Consider the following 17104-nt stretch of genomic DNA (forward strand, 5'->3'; position numbering starts at 1 on the left):
TGTCCACGGAAAAGGGAGGCCAGGATGGCTAAGGTTCTGAGCAAGGGGAAGGGGAAAGAAATGCGGAATCATGGTTGCCCTCGGGGACCAGGTAAAGGGGTGGATTTGCCCCTGAGCAGAGAAGAGATGCCATTCACACTGAAGTCTCTGTGTTTCCAAAATGTTTGCTAAAGTCCTGGAGTGGTAGGTTGGTTACAGAGAGAACAGCAGGCTCTGATGAAGAGCACTGAGAGGAAGACGGGGGCACCATTTTCTACCTCTTCAGTTTCCCCTCTTTTGATCTGAGGCAGCATTTCACCTTGATCAAATTGCATTTTTTCCTCTATAAAATCTAGCTGTACATCCCCCCCCCACCCCATCCCCCCTTCACATTTAGATTATAAGTTAAAATCCATCTACCTCCTGGTTAATTGAGGCTTCTCCCCCACTCTTGGATAACGCAAGCCTCTTTTGTCTTTTTTACATGTGAATATGTTAATTTCCTCAAACAGCTGCTTCACTATGTGTATAAAAGCAGCCCAATGTTTGAAGAGTTCTTTACATTTTTTCACAAGGCTCCTTAGAATTATTCCTTAATTGCAAAGCATATTTGGGCTCACACAGAACTTTTTTCTCACATTTTTCTAACTTATGCCCATAATAAATAATGTTGCATCAGAACATTGGGAACTGAAGCTTATTCTTAACATTGTGCCCTAGAGAACCAAACGCCTGGGTTTCAGTAGGCCCATGAGTAAATTTGCTCACCTGAGTTTGGCAGGATGGAGACACAGGCAGTGCCACCAAAATGCCTCCTTAGCCCTAGTTCTTGGAAGGGAAACAAAGGAAACTGACATTTGCTGAAACCTACCATGTGCCAGATGCCAAAGTTGGATGTTTCCATCCTGCCATTTTCACCCCATGGGCACCCAGATCCTATGCCTTTGCCATACTCATAATTTTATCTAGTCCATATTTAATATTACTGAAAATAATGAGCATAAACAATAGAAAAAAAGCTGTGTAAGGTTAAAAAAAATCTCTCATATGTTAAAAACAAAATCACATTTCATACCAAAAACTGCAAAACTGACACAGGAAAAACTAGGCTTAATAGAGATAACCAAGATGTTGGCTTTTACTGTTCATGGTAAAATTTGCTATTGATTAAAAATTAACAAAAGAATAAAATCTTGACAAAATTTAGATTCACAAAATTTGACCTGGTAAGCCTGGACCTGGTGGAAATACTGGCTGCAAAAGTGAACTTTCAATACCACAAGTTATAATTGGGAAAATTTATGAGGACTGAAAAAAAAACTGATGACTCAGATTGTGCTCATAAAATTTCCAGCATTGATACCAATTAAATTAATTTCATTTAAATAGGAAGGAAAATGTAAAGCCTTTGAAACAGTTCATCTAGATAACTATTTCACACCTTCTCCTCTCTCCTGAAACCCCAACTTCCCCCATCTTCACTCTCAGATGATGAAGTTGCTCCCTACTTCACTGAGAAAATTAAAGCAGGCAGGAGAGAACTCCCAGATTCTCAGCACTTTATCTCTCAGCCCCCAGCATCTGCTTTCCTTCTCTCTGTCTCCTAGTCTGTCCTTCCATGCCCCTACCTGCTGTCAGTTCCCCACTTTGGCACGGTATCCTATCACCTCTTATCTGCTCAAGAATATCAAATCAGCAACTCTCCCTTCTCTCTCCTACATCCTCAATATTTCATTTTCTATTTGACCATTCCTATCTTCATTTGACTTCTCACATCTTAGAAACAAACAGTCTCTGTTCCCCCAGAGAACAATCAGCTTTTAACAATTGGCAGGAACTGGCAGGACCATATTCCCCAAAGCTCCAGAAAATAGTTAAGACTGCCTCCCTCTCCCCCCTCTCACCAGCTCGACACAGAGCTGGCCCACTGTTTCATCGTGGATCCCTGGTCCTGATCTGGATGGAGCAGAATAAACTTTGTGCACATACTGGGAGCATGTATCTGTGGCCCAGTCTGTCTGGCGGTGGCCTGAGGGACTCAACATCTCAGAATTTGCCCTGCATGTAAAAGGCAGCTCAGAGAGCTGCTGTGGGTGAGCAGTCAAGTCATGTTGCTTGGGGCAAGGGATTGCTGGCTGTAGAGCATACAGTGCAGTATGCAAAACCAAAAGGAAACTATCTCCTAGGGAAGAGAGGACATTCAGAACCGTGTAAATGAAGGAATTCCTAGGACCAACTGTGCATGCACAAGACAAGACACATGCATAAAAAGGATCAGAGAGGTCTCTATGCTTTGGCCTGAAGCTATTCTCTAAATTCATTATATGGGTAAGCTCTGAAGGAGCTTACTTCCCTAGGTCAATATGCAAGGAATGGAAAAGATTCTTTCTTTTTTCCCTTCTATTTTTTTTTGTTGTTGTTAGCAGCTGACATTCAAGGAGAGGTCTGTCATGATATTAGCTGGATACAAGCTTAAGGAACACAGAGTCTAAATTCCAGCAATAATACGTTAAAATTTTCAGATATACAGGTTTTAACAAAAGATTACAAAACATTCAAAGAAACAGGAAACAATGATCCTGGCAAAGGGGAAGATTACAGCATAGGAACCATCAATGAGGAGGGTCAAACCTGGGGCATACCAGACAGAGACTTTCTAAAACTGGTCCTAAATATGCTCAAAGATCAAAAGGAAAATACGGACAAAGAACTCAAGGAAACCAGGAAAATAAGAGATGAACACAAAGAGAATAACAATAAAGAGGTGGAAATTATGAAAGGAACCATACAGAGCTGAAGCCCAAAACAGAAATTAAAAATTCCCTAGAGAGATTCAACAACAGATTGAAGCTGACAGAAGAAAGAATCAATGAACTTGGAGACAGACAAATGAAATCATTCACTCTGTTAAGCAGAAAAAAGTGAACAGTGCCTTAAGAACCAGTGGGACACCATCAAACATATCAGTATACACATTGTGGAAATCCCAGAAGGAAAAGAAAGAGAAAGAGCAGAGAGAATATTCAAGGAAATAATGGCCAAAAACCTCCAAATAAAACAAAAGACATGCAAGGCAATCAATGAACTCCAAACAGAATAAACACAAATAGACCCACACTGTAGCATATTACAGTCAAACTGTTGAATGCCAAAGACAAAGAGAGAAGGAACTGGTAATGTGCAAGGGAGCCTCAATAAGATTAAGTGCCGATTTCTCATCAGAATCCATGGAGGCAAGAAGGCAGTGGGAAGACATGTTTAAAGTGCTGACAGCAAAAAAATCTGCCAAGCAAGAATTCTGTATTCAGCTAGACTGTCTTTCAAAAATGAATGGGAGATTAAGAAATTCCCAGATTAAAAAAAATTGCTGAGGGAATTCATCACTACTGGATTGGCCCTACAAGAGATGTTAAAGAGAGTTGTGCAGATTGAAAGGAAAGGACAATAGACAATAGACAGAAGCCACAGGAACAAATAAAGATCTCAAGTAACAATAATGGCATGGGTAAATATAAAAGCCAATACTGGAGAGGGAAGAAGATGGCAGCATAGAGAGGACTGGAAGTTAGTTTGCACCCCCCTCCCTGAAGCAACTAATAAACAATGAGAAACAACTAGTAAATGATCTGGAATAACTGCTGGGGGACAACTGTGACTGTCCACACATTATGCATCAACCTGACCTGGGAGGAATGCCTGAGATCACAGCATGGAATCTGTGAGTAGAAACTGTGGATCTGAGCTAGCAGCCCCCTTCCCCTGTGGCAGCCCAAACGGCAAAGCCTCACTGTGATAGACAGCAGCACTCTCTGAACAAATGAATATAGCTCAGTCCAGCTCCAACTGGGGTTTTAATTGGCAAACATGGACTGCTCAATGCAAGCTGCAAATCCCCAACAAGCAGACAGAGGCTTTTAGTGATGACTCACCTTAAAGAGCCAGGGGACTTCTCTGTCTCAGGAGGGGGGAGCCCAGAGGACTGAGTGCTATTTCCACCCAATGGGCAAAACTGGGGGCCATGGACTGACCCTGAAAGGGGGCTTTCTGTCCCTTTTTCTCTCTCTCAACCTGAGCAGCTCAGTGGAGAAAGCCTCAGCCATTTTCAGCTTACAGCTCTCTGACCCAGATAAGGGTGGAGATAGCAGAGACAGAGAAACAAAGAACCTATTTAAATGCAAATGTAATCTCCCTAGAGGGGTATCTTCCCTAAGAGGAAAGAGGTGATGCCAAGCTCTACTATCCACCTTCCATTCAGAACCAGACCCCAGAGCCTGGGGGAAAACAGCCACAGGCCACACCTCCTTACACGAGTCAGGAACTACAGGCTGACAGGCACTACCTGCTGGGCAGGTTAGGAAAAACACAGCAGCTTGAGGCCTCACAGGGTGTGTCAATCTTCTAAGACACACCCTCAGGGAAACCAGATACTGAATACTTCCTCCTTCTGGGACCTGAGACTGTTCTGGTCTTGGAAAACTTGATTGGGGTAACCATGCAAACCAGATGCCTAGACAACAGAAAACTACAACCTACACTAAGAAAATGAAGTTATGGCCCAGTCAAAGGAAAAACTTACAGTTCAACTGAGATACAGGAATTGAAACAACTAATGCTAAATCAATTCAAAAAGTTTAAAGAAGATATGGTAAAAGCAATGAAGGCTATAAAGAAAACACTGGGCATACATAAGGTAGAAATCAAAAGTTCAAAAAAACAACTGGCAGAATCTATGGAAATGAAAGGCACAACACAAGAGATGAAAGACTCAATGGAAACATACAACAGCAGATCTCAAGCGGCAGAAGAAAACACTCAGGAATTGGAGAACAAGACACCTAAAACCTACACACAAAAGAACAGATAGGGAAAAGAATGGAAAAAATATGAGCAACATCTCAGAGAATTGAATAACAACATGAAATGCATGAATGTACATGTCATGGGTGTCCCAGAAGGAGAAGAGAAGGGAAAAGGGGCAGAAGCAGTAATAAAGGAAATAATCAATAAAAATTTCTCATTTCTTATTAAAGACATGAAATTACAGATCCAAGAAGCACAGCACACCCCAAACAGAATAGATCTGAATAGGTCTATGCCAAGACACTTAATAATCAGATTATCAAATGTCAAAGACAAAGAGAGAATCCCGAAAGCAGCAAGAGAAAAGCAATTCATCACATACAAAGGAAGCTTGATAAGACTATGTGCAGATTTATCAACAGAAACCATGGAGGCAAGAAGGAAGTAGTGTGATATATTTAAGGATACGAAAAGAGAAAAACCACCAACCAAGAATCCTATGTCTGGCAAACTGTCCTTCAAATATGAGGGAGAGTTTAAAATATTCTCTGACAGACAATGACAGAATTTGTGAACAAGAAACCTGCTTTACAGGAAATACTAAAAGGAGCACTACAGACAGAAAAAAAACAGGAATGAGAGGTTTGGAACACAATTTTGGGTGATGGTAGCACAGCAATGTAAGTACACTGAACAAAAATGACTATGAATATGGCTGAAAGAGGAAGGTTAGGAGCATGTGGGACACCAGAAGGAAAAAGGAAAGATAAAGACTGGGACTATATAACTCAGTGAAACCTAGGGTGCCCAACAATTGTGATAAAAGGTACAAATGTTTTTTCATGAGGGAGAACAAATGAATGTCAACCTTGCAGGCTGTAATGTTACAAATAGGGAGGTATTGGGGAAAAAATACAATCAATGCAAACTAGAGACTATAATTAACAGAAACATTGCATTATGCTTCCTTTAATGTAGCAAAGGCAGTATGCTAAAGCTAAATGCATATAAGAGGGGTACATAAGGGAGGGGTATGGGACTCTTGACACTGGTAATATCTGACTTTTTATTTTACCTTAGTTTAATGCTATTTTTCATTTTGGTGCTTCCTAGCAGTCATGTTTGGTTTTCTGTTTTGTTTTGTTTTTTGTTTTTTTGTTTTTTTCTTTTTCTGTTGTCTCTCTACCTTCTTTGATTCTTCCTCCTGCTTTGTGTGGAAGAAATGGAGATGTCCTTATATAGATAGTGGTGATGGTGGTGAATACATAAATATTTGACTATACAGGGAACTATCGAGTGTTTACTTAGGATGGAATGTGGGGCTTGAACAAAAACATCTTTAAAAAAATGGGTTGATGAAGAAATCTTGAGGGCATTATATTGAGTGAAATAAGACAGATACATAAGGACAAATATTGCAGGGTCTCACTGATACGAACTAATTATAATATGTAAACTCATAAACATGAAATATAAGTTACCAGGATAAAGAACAAGGCTACAGAATGGGGAGCAGTTGCTTATTATGAGCAGAATGTTCAACTAGGTTGAACTTAAATATTTGGAAATGAACAGAGGTGATGGTAACTTGTGAGAATAACTAACAGTGCTGAATGGTATGTGAATGTGGTGGAAAAGGGAAGCTCAGAGTCATGTATGTTACCAGAAGGAAAGTTGGAGGTTAAAATATGGGAATCTATAAAACAGTGAACCTGGTGGTGGGCAATGTCCATGATTAACTGTACAAATATTAGAAATCTCTTTCATGAACCAGAACAAAAGTATGACCCTATAAATAGAAGTTAATAATAAAGGGACATATAGGGAAAAAATATACCTATATATAGTACTATATACTACACTTAGAAGTATTTTAACGTTGTATCATCAACAGTAACAAATGTTCTATACCAATACTATGAGTCAACAATGGACAGGGGGTGGTTAGGGGTATGAGAGGATTTGAGTCCTTTTTTTGTCTTTATTTCTTTTCTGGACTAATGAAAGTGTTCTAAAAATTGAAAAAAACATTAATTGTGGTGATGGATGCACAGCTGTATGATGGTACTCGGGGCAACTGATCGCACACTTTGGATCTTTGGATAATTGTATGGGATCTGAACAATCTCAATTAAAAAAACAGCAAATCTACCTGTGTACTATACACTGTATATTATGGATGTTTAATTTCAATGTCTCAAATTTCACAGGGAGTGAATAAAATAAAATTACTTCTTTAAAAAATAAAAAAAAAAAAAGCCAATACTGTTGTATTTTCGGTTCGTAACTACGCTTTCTACTTCCTACAGGATCTACAGGGCAAATGCATAAAATATAATTTAAAAATCAGTAGTTTTGGACTCATAATGTATAAATATGCAATCTGTGACAAGAACCACATAAAGGTGGGGGGACAAAGGGGCATAGGAGTGTAGTTTGTGTGTACCATTGAGTTTAAGTTAGTATCAAAGCAAATGAAATTGTTATAGATTTAGGACATTAAATTTAAACCCCACAGTTAACTACAAAAAAAAAAAAAAAAAAAAAAAAAAAAAAAAAAAAAAAAAACCTCAGAGGATACACAAGCTCACAGAGACAAAAATTAGAGTACAGGTGCTGGGGTGGGGGGGGGGGGTGGTTCAGAGGGGATGAGAAGCTAATGCATAATGGGTATAATTTTCTGTTTGGGGAGATGGGAAATTTTAGTAATGAAGGATGGTGAGGGTACTGCAACATTGTGAATGTGATTAATCCCACTAAATGTTATTCTTAGGAGTGGGTGGGATGGGAATGTTTGTGTATATATGTTCCCAAAATTAAAGATAACGGAAAATTTTTTAATTTGATAAATAAAGTAATTTTAAAAAAATAAAAAGAATGAGTAATAAAGAGATGATGACAATTAAATGTAATACCTGATCCTGGATTGGATCTAGCAAAGGAAGAGAATAGGCTCTAAGAGAGATTATTGTAACATATGAAAAAAAAAGGAATATAGATTGTAAGCTTTATAGCAATGAAGCAATGTTAAATTTCTTGAACTTGATAACTGCACTTAAGGATATGTGAATATCCTTGTTCTTAGGAAATGTGCATGGCTATATTTAGTGTTCAGGTACATGTTGCCTACAACCTATACTCAAGTGTTCAGAAAATGGATCACAGATATATAGACAGACAGATGGATGGATGGATGGATGGATGGATGGATGGCTGGATGGATGGATAGAATGATACATAAAATGTGGCAGAATGTTAGAATTGATGGATCTGGGTATCTGGGTGGGTAGGTGTCTGTTGAAGTTTTATGTATAGATTTGTATCATTTTTTGTAACTGCCTTATAAATTTGAAAATATTACAAAATAAAAAGTTAAGTAAATGAACAGAAAAACTCTTGATCCCACCCCACACCGGTCAGCCACCACACACTTCCTAGTTTCCCTTTGTAACAAACCTCCTCAAAATAGTTGTTTGCATTCATCATCTGCAACTCCTCTCCTCCTGTTCTCCCTTAAACTCACTCCTTACATCACTCTTCCAAAACTGTTCCCAGAGAAACCACCATGACCTCCAGACTGATCAATCTAATGCTCAATTCTGAGTCCTTCTCTTACTCGAACTATTAACCATTATTTGACAGGTGATCACTCCTGCCTCCTCAAGACACTTTCTTCACTTGGCTTTCAGGCACCACTTTCTTGGTTTCCCCCCACCTTGGTAGTCACTTCTCAGGCCACTTGGCTGGCTCCTCTTCCCCTTGACTTCTCATGTTGAAATGCCCCAGAAGCTTAGTCCTTGGACTTCTTCTATTTCCTATTTTCACTCTCTTGGTGATTGTGCCCAAGGGTATATAGAATCTGACCATGCTTGCTACCTCCAATTCTATCTTCCCATCTGAGATATCATCTTCTCTCACCCTGATTACCACAATAGCTTTTCCACAGGGGTCCCTGCTTTTGTCCTTGCCCTCCTACCATCTAGTCTAAACAAAAGAGAAAATCTTCTGAAACTTTGCTCAAGTCTTGTCATTCCTCTGCTGAAGACCCTGTGATGCCTCCCCATGCATGTGGAGTCAAGACCTCCCAATGACTTACTTCCCTGATCCGTGCAATATGGCCCCTTTCCACCCTCCTCGCCCACTGCTCTCCCCATGACTCCTTCCACTCAAGTTACAATGATCCCCTTGCTGCTCCTCCAAAATGCCAGCTATTCTCCTACCCCAGGGTCTCTGCTACAGCTATGCACCACACCAAACATCCACACGTATAACTTCTTCACCTCCTTCAAGTCCTGGTTCAACTCTTACCTCCAAATACTGCCTTCCCTGAGTAGTCTATTTAGTACTGCAACCTTCACCCAACCCCTGCTCTTTTTCTTAATATCTTTTAACCTTTTATACAAGCTACCTGTCTTTCATGTTTAGTGTCTGTCTCTCTGCTATAAAATAAACTCAACAAGGTCAGGGATCCTTGTCTATTTTGTTTTCTGATATATTCCAAGAAAAACAATGCATCACACATAGATGCTCAGAATTGTTTTTAATAAATCATGCTATATTGATTAACAAAGTAAATTGGCTTAACGGAATTTCCTCAAGAAAAATAATTCTGTGAAAAAATATCATGAATGTTGGTAGAATTCCAATTGCTTTGTTATTATTTCTTCAACTGAAACATAGGGCAAAACCCACTTAGTGTCAAAATGCTGTGTGGATTAAAATGGTGTAAAATAGCCCAGTAAAAATGTCCTGTGTCGACCAGACCCTGCCAGGTGCTTCACATAACCCATCTCAGGTATTGTTATGCCCATTGTACAGATAAGAAGACTAAGTAGCAGGACATTAAGTGTTTCCCAAAGCCACACAGTGAGTTTGTGTTGGGAACAGGATTCAAGTTCAAGCCCATATGCCTCCAATCTTGCCACTATACCACCCTGACTCCCTACCTCACCGAAAGACATTTCCTAAATTTTTAGACATTTAGTTGCATGAGGAATGGGAATAGCTCACCATTTTACCAATTAAATTTCCCCACTACAACAGAAGTTTGGCACTGACTACATTTGGAAAGCAGGACTATAAATTCAAAGAGTATAGACACACATTGCTAAAAACTCCATTAGGCATGATAGCAACTGAATATTAGTAGCATCTGGCTTGCAAACATTTCCTTAAAAATAGTGGGGTGGTTTATTTGAATATTTAAAAATATCTAGGTTCATTCTTAGTTTAAAAAATTGATCGAGTGAACATATTTTTAAGCAGTAATTAACATACCCTGTATGGTAGACAAAATAATGCCCCCTATCAACGATGTTCACACCCTAATCCTTAATTAGCAAAGGGCACTTTGAAGACGTGATTAAGTGAAGGATCTTGAGATGGGAAGACTATTTTTATCCCTCTTTCTGGGTAGGCCCAATGTGATCACAAGGGTCACTGTAAGAAAGAGGCAGGTGTGTCAAAGGGTCAAAGGAGATGTGAGATGGAAGCAGAGGTCAGAGTGAAGCCATTCTGGAAATAAGCCATGAATCAAGGAATATAAACAGCCTCTAGAAGCTGGAAAAGGCAAAGAACACATTCTCCCCTAAAGCATCCAGAAGAAGTGCAGCCCTGCCGACACCTTGCCTCTAAGACTCTTTTTCTGACCTAATACATGTATTGTTTTAACCACAAAGTTTATGGTAATTTTGTTACACCAGCAATAGAGAACTAATACCAATTAAAAATCTGGTGTCAAAGAAATGCTGAAAGATTCCTAATATCAGCACCATTTTTAGAAACAATGGGCCTTAGGGGACCATTGATATTTGATGTACCGAGCATCAATTCTGCTTTTACTTGCTTTAAAGATGCCACCAGCAAACTGAGAGCCAGGGAACCACAGAGAAGTTTCAGTCGACTCCAGTAGAGCAAGTCTAGAAGGTACCACACTCCTCCCTGCCCTGACCCCTCCCTCCCTCCCTCATTAGTAACAACTTGTCATCACTCATGTCCACTATTTGGCACCCAGCAGCCACCAATGCTTCCTGGTAACACCAAGAAATCCTAAAAAGAAATCATATCTGTCACTGTCTCAAGTCACCTGTTCTACTGATGGCCAAGAACCAGCAAAGGGCATCAGTTTACTGGGCACTTTTTTCAAAAGAAACTTTTTAAAAAAGAGCCATCAAGAGACCTCAGGTTGTGAGAATAGCTTTTAATTTTAAAACAATTGAAGCAGTAAATCATCCATCTCTCTTTCCATCACAGGCAAATACTCTCCCAAAACACCTGCAATATTTTAAACAACCGTGACTAGTGCAAAATAAAATAAATAAAAACTCTTTTGGGAACTAACAACAAAACCTGCTGGGCAGGGTGGGCACAGGCCGAGAAAAGTGGCCCATCGGGAACGGCAAGATTTGCACAGTATTTCAACACACTCAGTTCTAAACAGACTAAACAAGACCTGGGGAGGGGAAACCACAAGAGAATGTTGCCTAAAAGGACACAAATACGTCCAACGCCCTCATGTGGCTAACGTCCTTGGCACCTGGAAGATGCTCGAGAAGAAAGGGAAAAGGTAGCAGCCCGTAGGCAAAGTTGAAGGAAGGGAGTTGGGGGCTCATTTGATTTTGTTTTTTAATTGGGGTCTTATACATATTGATATTTAGGCAGAAAAATCTGCTCTCTGGAAGGTGTTCTGTGCCTCATAGGGTTCCTGATTCCAGCAAAACTGTGTGTGTCACTTTTGTCTATCTGGATGCTTCATAGAATTATGTTTCATATCTATAGTATTTTACTGCCTACCTCACTACCCCACACCATCTAGAGCCTAGAGCAGCACTGTCCAAAAGCAGTACACTGTGAGCCACATCTAATTTAAAAATTTTTAGTAGCTACCTAAAAAAAGTTAAAAGGGATCAGCAAAATTACTTTTAATGATATATTGTTTAATTCATACAATCAAAATAACATGTCAGCATGTAATCAATGTAAAATATTGCCAAAATATTTTATATTCTTTTTTGGGTACCAAATTAGCAAAATCGAGCATGGATTTCACACATACAACACATCTCAATTTGGACAAGCCAAATTTCAAGTGCTCGTTAGCCACATATGGTTATTGAACACTGTAGTGGACAGCACAGGTCTAGAGGATCTTAATACAAACTCCTTGAGATGGCTGACCAAGCAGGGACCCTCCATGAGATTATGTAGGAGGTGGTCTACGCCAGCTTAGGAGTAAAAAACCTTACTCTGTAACCTAGCACTTTTTACCTAAGAGTAAAGGGAAGAACCACATTTCACCTCATCTCATCACCCTGGTCCTGTCCCACACCTGCCATCTCCCCACAGATGGCTTGTGCTGATGATCTGATTCAGCAACAGTGATCCCTCCAAGATGAAAAGACATCCTTTCTGAGATGGACAATTTTTCACAGCTATAACTGAGAGTACAAAATACTCTTTAAATATTACACATTTAGCAGAAGGTCGTTCTGATGTTTTTCTAAGGGGGTTATTTTGAATTGTTATCTTTTGTTGGCTTTAGAAGGGGGTGGTAATAATGTATCTCATGGACTGGAAAGTTGGAAATTTCAAGAGTGGAAAAATGGGATGATTACCAAAGAAAGCAAAGGTAAGTGAAGCAGGAACAGAACTGGGGCTGGGGGCACTAAAAAGGACACAAGTCCTAAACTGGGGTACATAAGCTGTAACAAACCTAAAACATAATAGTTAAACCTCTAAGTGATCTCACATATCTGACCTCAGTAGTAATAGTAGGGAAATAAAAATGGAATAGAATGTTAGGGCAGGAAGGGACTTCGGAGCTCATTTAGTCCAACCTACTTGATTTAAAGGAAAAAGCCCAAAGAGGTAAAAGACTCGGCCACATCACACTTGGAGGCAGAGTCAGGACGCACACCCAGGTGCTCTTAGGAGCTGCAGGTAAGTCTCTGGTTCAGATAACGGGAATAAACGATGCTAGGAGTGACAGGCTCGAGCTACTCCCACTGCACTTTCTGCAGTCCAAAGTGAGCAGTAGGGGAATAACAGGCACATTCTCTTGTAGGTCGGAGAAAACAGCCCAGCTGACTCCAAAATTCTGAAACAATGTTGATGGCCACAAAATGTCACTAAAACCCAGTTCTTCCAATAGTGCTTTCCACATACATATTATTTTGCCTTTAAAAGAAAATTCCAATATGAACCAAACTGGATTTCTGATTAGTTACGTGAGCATTTAACAATTGACAAAATAAAAACTTTGATATGTTACATTTTTCCAGACACATTCACTGAGATTCTACACAAAAGGACATCAAAAGATATTTACAGGAAGAGTGCTTTCACACATACACCCACACATAGTGAGGATTTTACAATTATACCCACGCCTCACACAGAGGGTCCCTAAAAGGCTAATAATCAGGTGACATGAAGTACATACTATTCCAGTTTTCAGTTGCAAATAATCTCACCTATTATATGTGTAAAATTAAGTAGTATGTTCCAGACTTTTATTCCCAGGAAACCTGCCTCGTATACATTAAGATATACATATAAATACATTTTAAGCAAGAAAGAAACCCATAATTTGCTCCAGTTTTCTCAACTCTCAATCCGAAATAAAGAATAGCACATATACAAAACTTTGCCTTGTAGAAATAGCCCTTTGTTTTGTGAGGCAGAAAAAAGGCAGCCACGTTACACTTTCTTACAACATGTTTAAGCAACAAAAGGGCTAAATTTCTTTTTTCTACTTAATGAAATTAAACAAATTATAGCCTATAATTTCAAATACTGATTTTACACCATTCATTTTGCAAAGTTTTATTATAAAATTTTTATTTTGTTCAAAATACACATGCTATCTTTGTCCACATTTCATTCCAAAGCCCCAACCCACCCCCCACCCCCCAGAAAAGTAAAAGGCCTTCGCTTTGCAACATTTTTGATGTGTGTTTGGAATCACAATTCTATGTTACTCAGACCGAAGGGGACTGGTTTTTCGTAAGGCTGCTGAACGTGGGGATTTCCACAGGAGTCAGGGACTCCTGTAACAGAGTGGGATGCCTTAGATCTCCAAGTCGATGTCAAAAGGCGACACTAGTGGGGACAGGTTAGTAGAGAATTACTGCACCGTGAGCTCCCTCCTTCTGCCAAGTCTCATTTGTCCCCAAATAGAAGAAAACATCATATGAGAGAAGGGAAGGAGGTTGCTCAATTCGGACCCACCAAGGCACAGCACCTTCTACTCTTTGAAGGTTCACCATTTCAAGTATCTCACTGTATCCTCAAAGCACAGTTGGAAAGAGGGCAGGTGTCATCACACTGTCGTGCAGATGAGGAAAGTGAAGCACGAAGAGGATGAGGGACTTGCTCAAGGTCCACAGTCAGTTAGGGGCAGCACCCAGGTTCCCAGGCTACGGGCCACGGGCTCCGCGTCCCTGACTCACATGGTGCAATGGATCTGTGAGACAAGGGCCCCAGCCATAACCAGAATCCTGACTGTTCACAACTCCTCACACTGTCATTCACTGTCTGTGCTTTGTACACACAACTGGTTCTACTTGACTTCTCTACAGTTTCTAGAAAGAGTCTTTCAACCAAACAAATGCATGTTAAGCAGTCAGCATTCAATCCTTTCTCATTTGACTAAACAATCTGAAATAGAAACCCTAGACACCCTGGTATTTGATGCAGAGCAGTAGGAAAATTACAGAGTGCTGTGGTTTCACTTTTTTAAAACAGCATTTGAAATTCTGATCTAATCCCAGTTTGCAACTAAAATACTGAAATACCAAAATGAAAAGGACAATCTGTCATAATGTCATACAAAGTTTCTTTGCATCTGAAATTGCTGAAGTGCCCAAGATCCCACTGTTGGTCGCAGCAAATAAGCAGCAAAGGCAAGTCAGGATGTGCTGAAACAGGAAAGGGAAGAGATGAAACTCTGGCCCCAGAAAACATGGAAGTGGAGACAGGTAAAGAGTGCAGAGACGGGAAAATTACAGACAAATTTGGAGCATTTAACATGATTCCAGGGAGTCGTCATGTGCTTTGGTAAGAAGACATCAGCTATTTTAACCAAAAATGAGCACTATATCTTTGGGGGAAGGGTTGCTGAGAAACGGAGAATTCATCTACTTTTGGCAAAGTGTACCAATGGGCTGCTTTGGGCATCGGGCATTTTACCATCAAATGTCACAAACTCTAGTGACTTCTTGACAGCACTTAAAAGGTTAAGTCAACCCTTTCACTCCTTAAATATCAGTGGGGAACTAATTTTTTAAACTGTTCCTGAGTCATAGTTTCTTTAAAATATTTACTTAACTTTTTCCAGCTATGCTTAATATCAACTGTTTTAGCCTGTAAAAACCAACCAGTCACAGATTTTCTAGTTAACTGTAAAGGTCTCACACTCTCTCATTCTCACACCCATTCAAAAAATCGTATTATGAATTTTGATACGATATAAATTAAAAATATCTTTCATTGCAGATGTGCTTAATCTATTATACATGAATAGGTCAGAAATTATTGTGTGTAATGAAAAAAAATTATATCACATATAAAGCCAAGCCCAGATGCTAATTTTTGATATGAAACTAAAGTGGGCTTTTTGTTTATTGTGGATGAGGCCATGCCCACTGGCCACTTTCATTGGGTTCTCTGGAAGCCACTACCACTGACTCACAAAGCAAAACAGGGCTGGTGGCACGTTCCCATTTTTTATATGCCAGTGGCAGATCTCCAGCCAGCAATAGGAATATTTTGTTTTTTATTGTTTAATCATCCTCTCCTTGAACATTTATAAAAAGAAAAGCTATCTCCAGTAGTGTATCATCACTAGTAGAAATTTCTTTCAGTTCTATTTCAGAAGGCATCAAATGATCGTGCTCTTTAAACAAACTATAAATACCCCAAGAATTCCTTCATGTCTGGCCGTGCCAACTTTTTTTTCTTTTTTTTTTTTTTTTTGGCAAATTAAAAAGGCTTATGGCTTCTTCTCGCCAATTTGTATATCTGAGGTTTAGCTTGGTATCCTGCGGTAAAAGTACAGGTAGCCCAGGTCTTTCGGGGGTCTTTCCGAGGCACAAACTTTGTGGTCATTGTAAATCACCCATCTGAAAACAAAAGACAGAAGCATTGGATGGATGTAAGTCAGTTCCTAGAAACCACACAAAGAAGTTATTTCATAATATAACAAAGATGTCTTAAGGCAACACAACTCGCATAATATAAACAACACGTTTTAAGATAACAAGACTTAAATTTGTTGTATAAAAAGGAACAGAATGCTGGTGGAAAATCACAATGCTTTTTGATAATTGAACTCAATCAAAAAGTAGCTACTAAAACGCATCAGGAGCCTCCAAACATTTTAAACTCTCCAATTCCATAATTCCCTTTGTAGAAATCCATAGAGAGCCTCAGAAATTGAGTCAGAGAATTATGTGCAGCAGTGTTTAGATCAGTCTTAGGTACAAAATTAGCTAAAGTTAGAATTAATCATTTATACAATGAAATATTATACAGCTATCAAAATGCCTTCAACAAATATTTGGTAAAATGAGAAAATAACTAAAATATAAAATGAATTGGGAAAAAGCAGGTTACAAAATCGTATGTACCCTGTACATACTTGAAGTTTTTAGACAACACCTGAACACACGTATATTTATATATAGTGTGTGTGTGTGTGTGTATACACTTACATATACTCTACATATAAAAACAATTTTAAAAAGAGAGATAAATCCAAACATAAGCAATAGTTGTTAGGCTTCTAGATGACATAGTCTTTGTATATTTTTGTATTTTACAAATTCTTTACAAGAAAGCTATATTGTTTTTTACATTATTATTAAGCTATTTTTCTTAAGAAGTGTTTTTGAAAGAGCTACTGTGTTTGGCTAAAAAAGGAATTTGCTATAAATACTAATCTCTACAACTAACTATTTTATTAATCAAGTTGAGAAGACAAGACCAAAAGACACACCAAAAAGGAACACACTTGAGTCCTGGGTGGGAAATGGCTCTCAGAGCCAAGGCTGCACGTTTCTCCAGGGCCCAAGAGCCCAGGGCTCTCAAGCAGCAGAGCCAGCCCACAGTCTGCACACTGGGAAGCTCAAGGAGCAGCAGCAGTGCAGGATGTGGGGATCCAGCACACAGGCAGGTTCTGGAGAGAGCGGCAGCCTTACATTCCATAACTGTCTCATCCTCAGCTCACCACGCACTTGACAATACTACTTCAGAGGCTGAGAAGCCTACTACTGCGAGGCAAAGCACTGGAGGGTTAGGGTTGCCAGATAAAACCCAGAATTCCCAG

At 39.4% G+C, this 17104-nt stretch overlaps 1 protein-coding gene across 1 annotated transcript in view; it reads right to left on the bottom strand.

The window, feature by feature from the left end:
• Positions 1-10962: 10962 nt before the first annotated feature.
• USP13 (ubiquitin specific peptidase 13) overlaps positions 10963-17104 on the bottom strand; it is a 143019-nt gene continuing 136877 nt past the window's right edge. The window contains exon 21 of the mRNA XM_037840050.1: positions 10963-15899. Coding sequence (XP_037695978.1) covers positions 15806-15899 — 94 coding nt within the window. The 3' untranslated portion in view covers positions 10963-15805. The remainder of the gene's footprint in view (positions 15900-17104) is intronic.

The sequence above is a fragment of the Choloepus didactylus genome, chromosome 1, assembly GCF_015220235.1.
Source record: "Choloepus didactylus isolate mChoDid1 chromosome 1, mChoDid1.pri, whole genome shotgun sequence".
Taxonomy (NCBI): domain Eukaryota; kingdom Metazoa; phylum Chordata; class Mammalia; order Pilosa; family Megalonychidae; genus Choloepus; species Choloepus didactylus.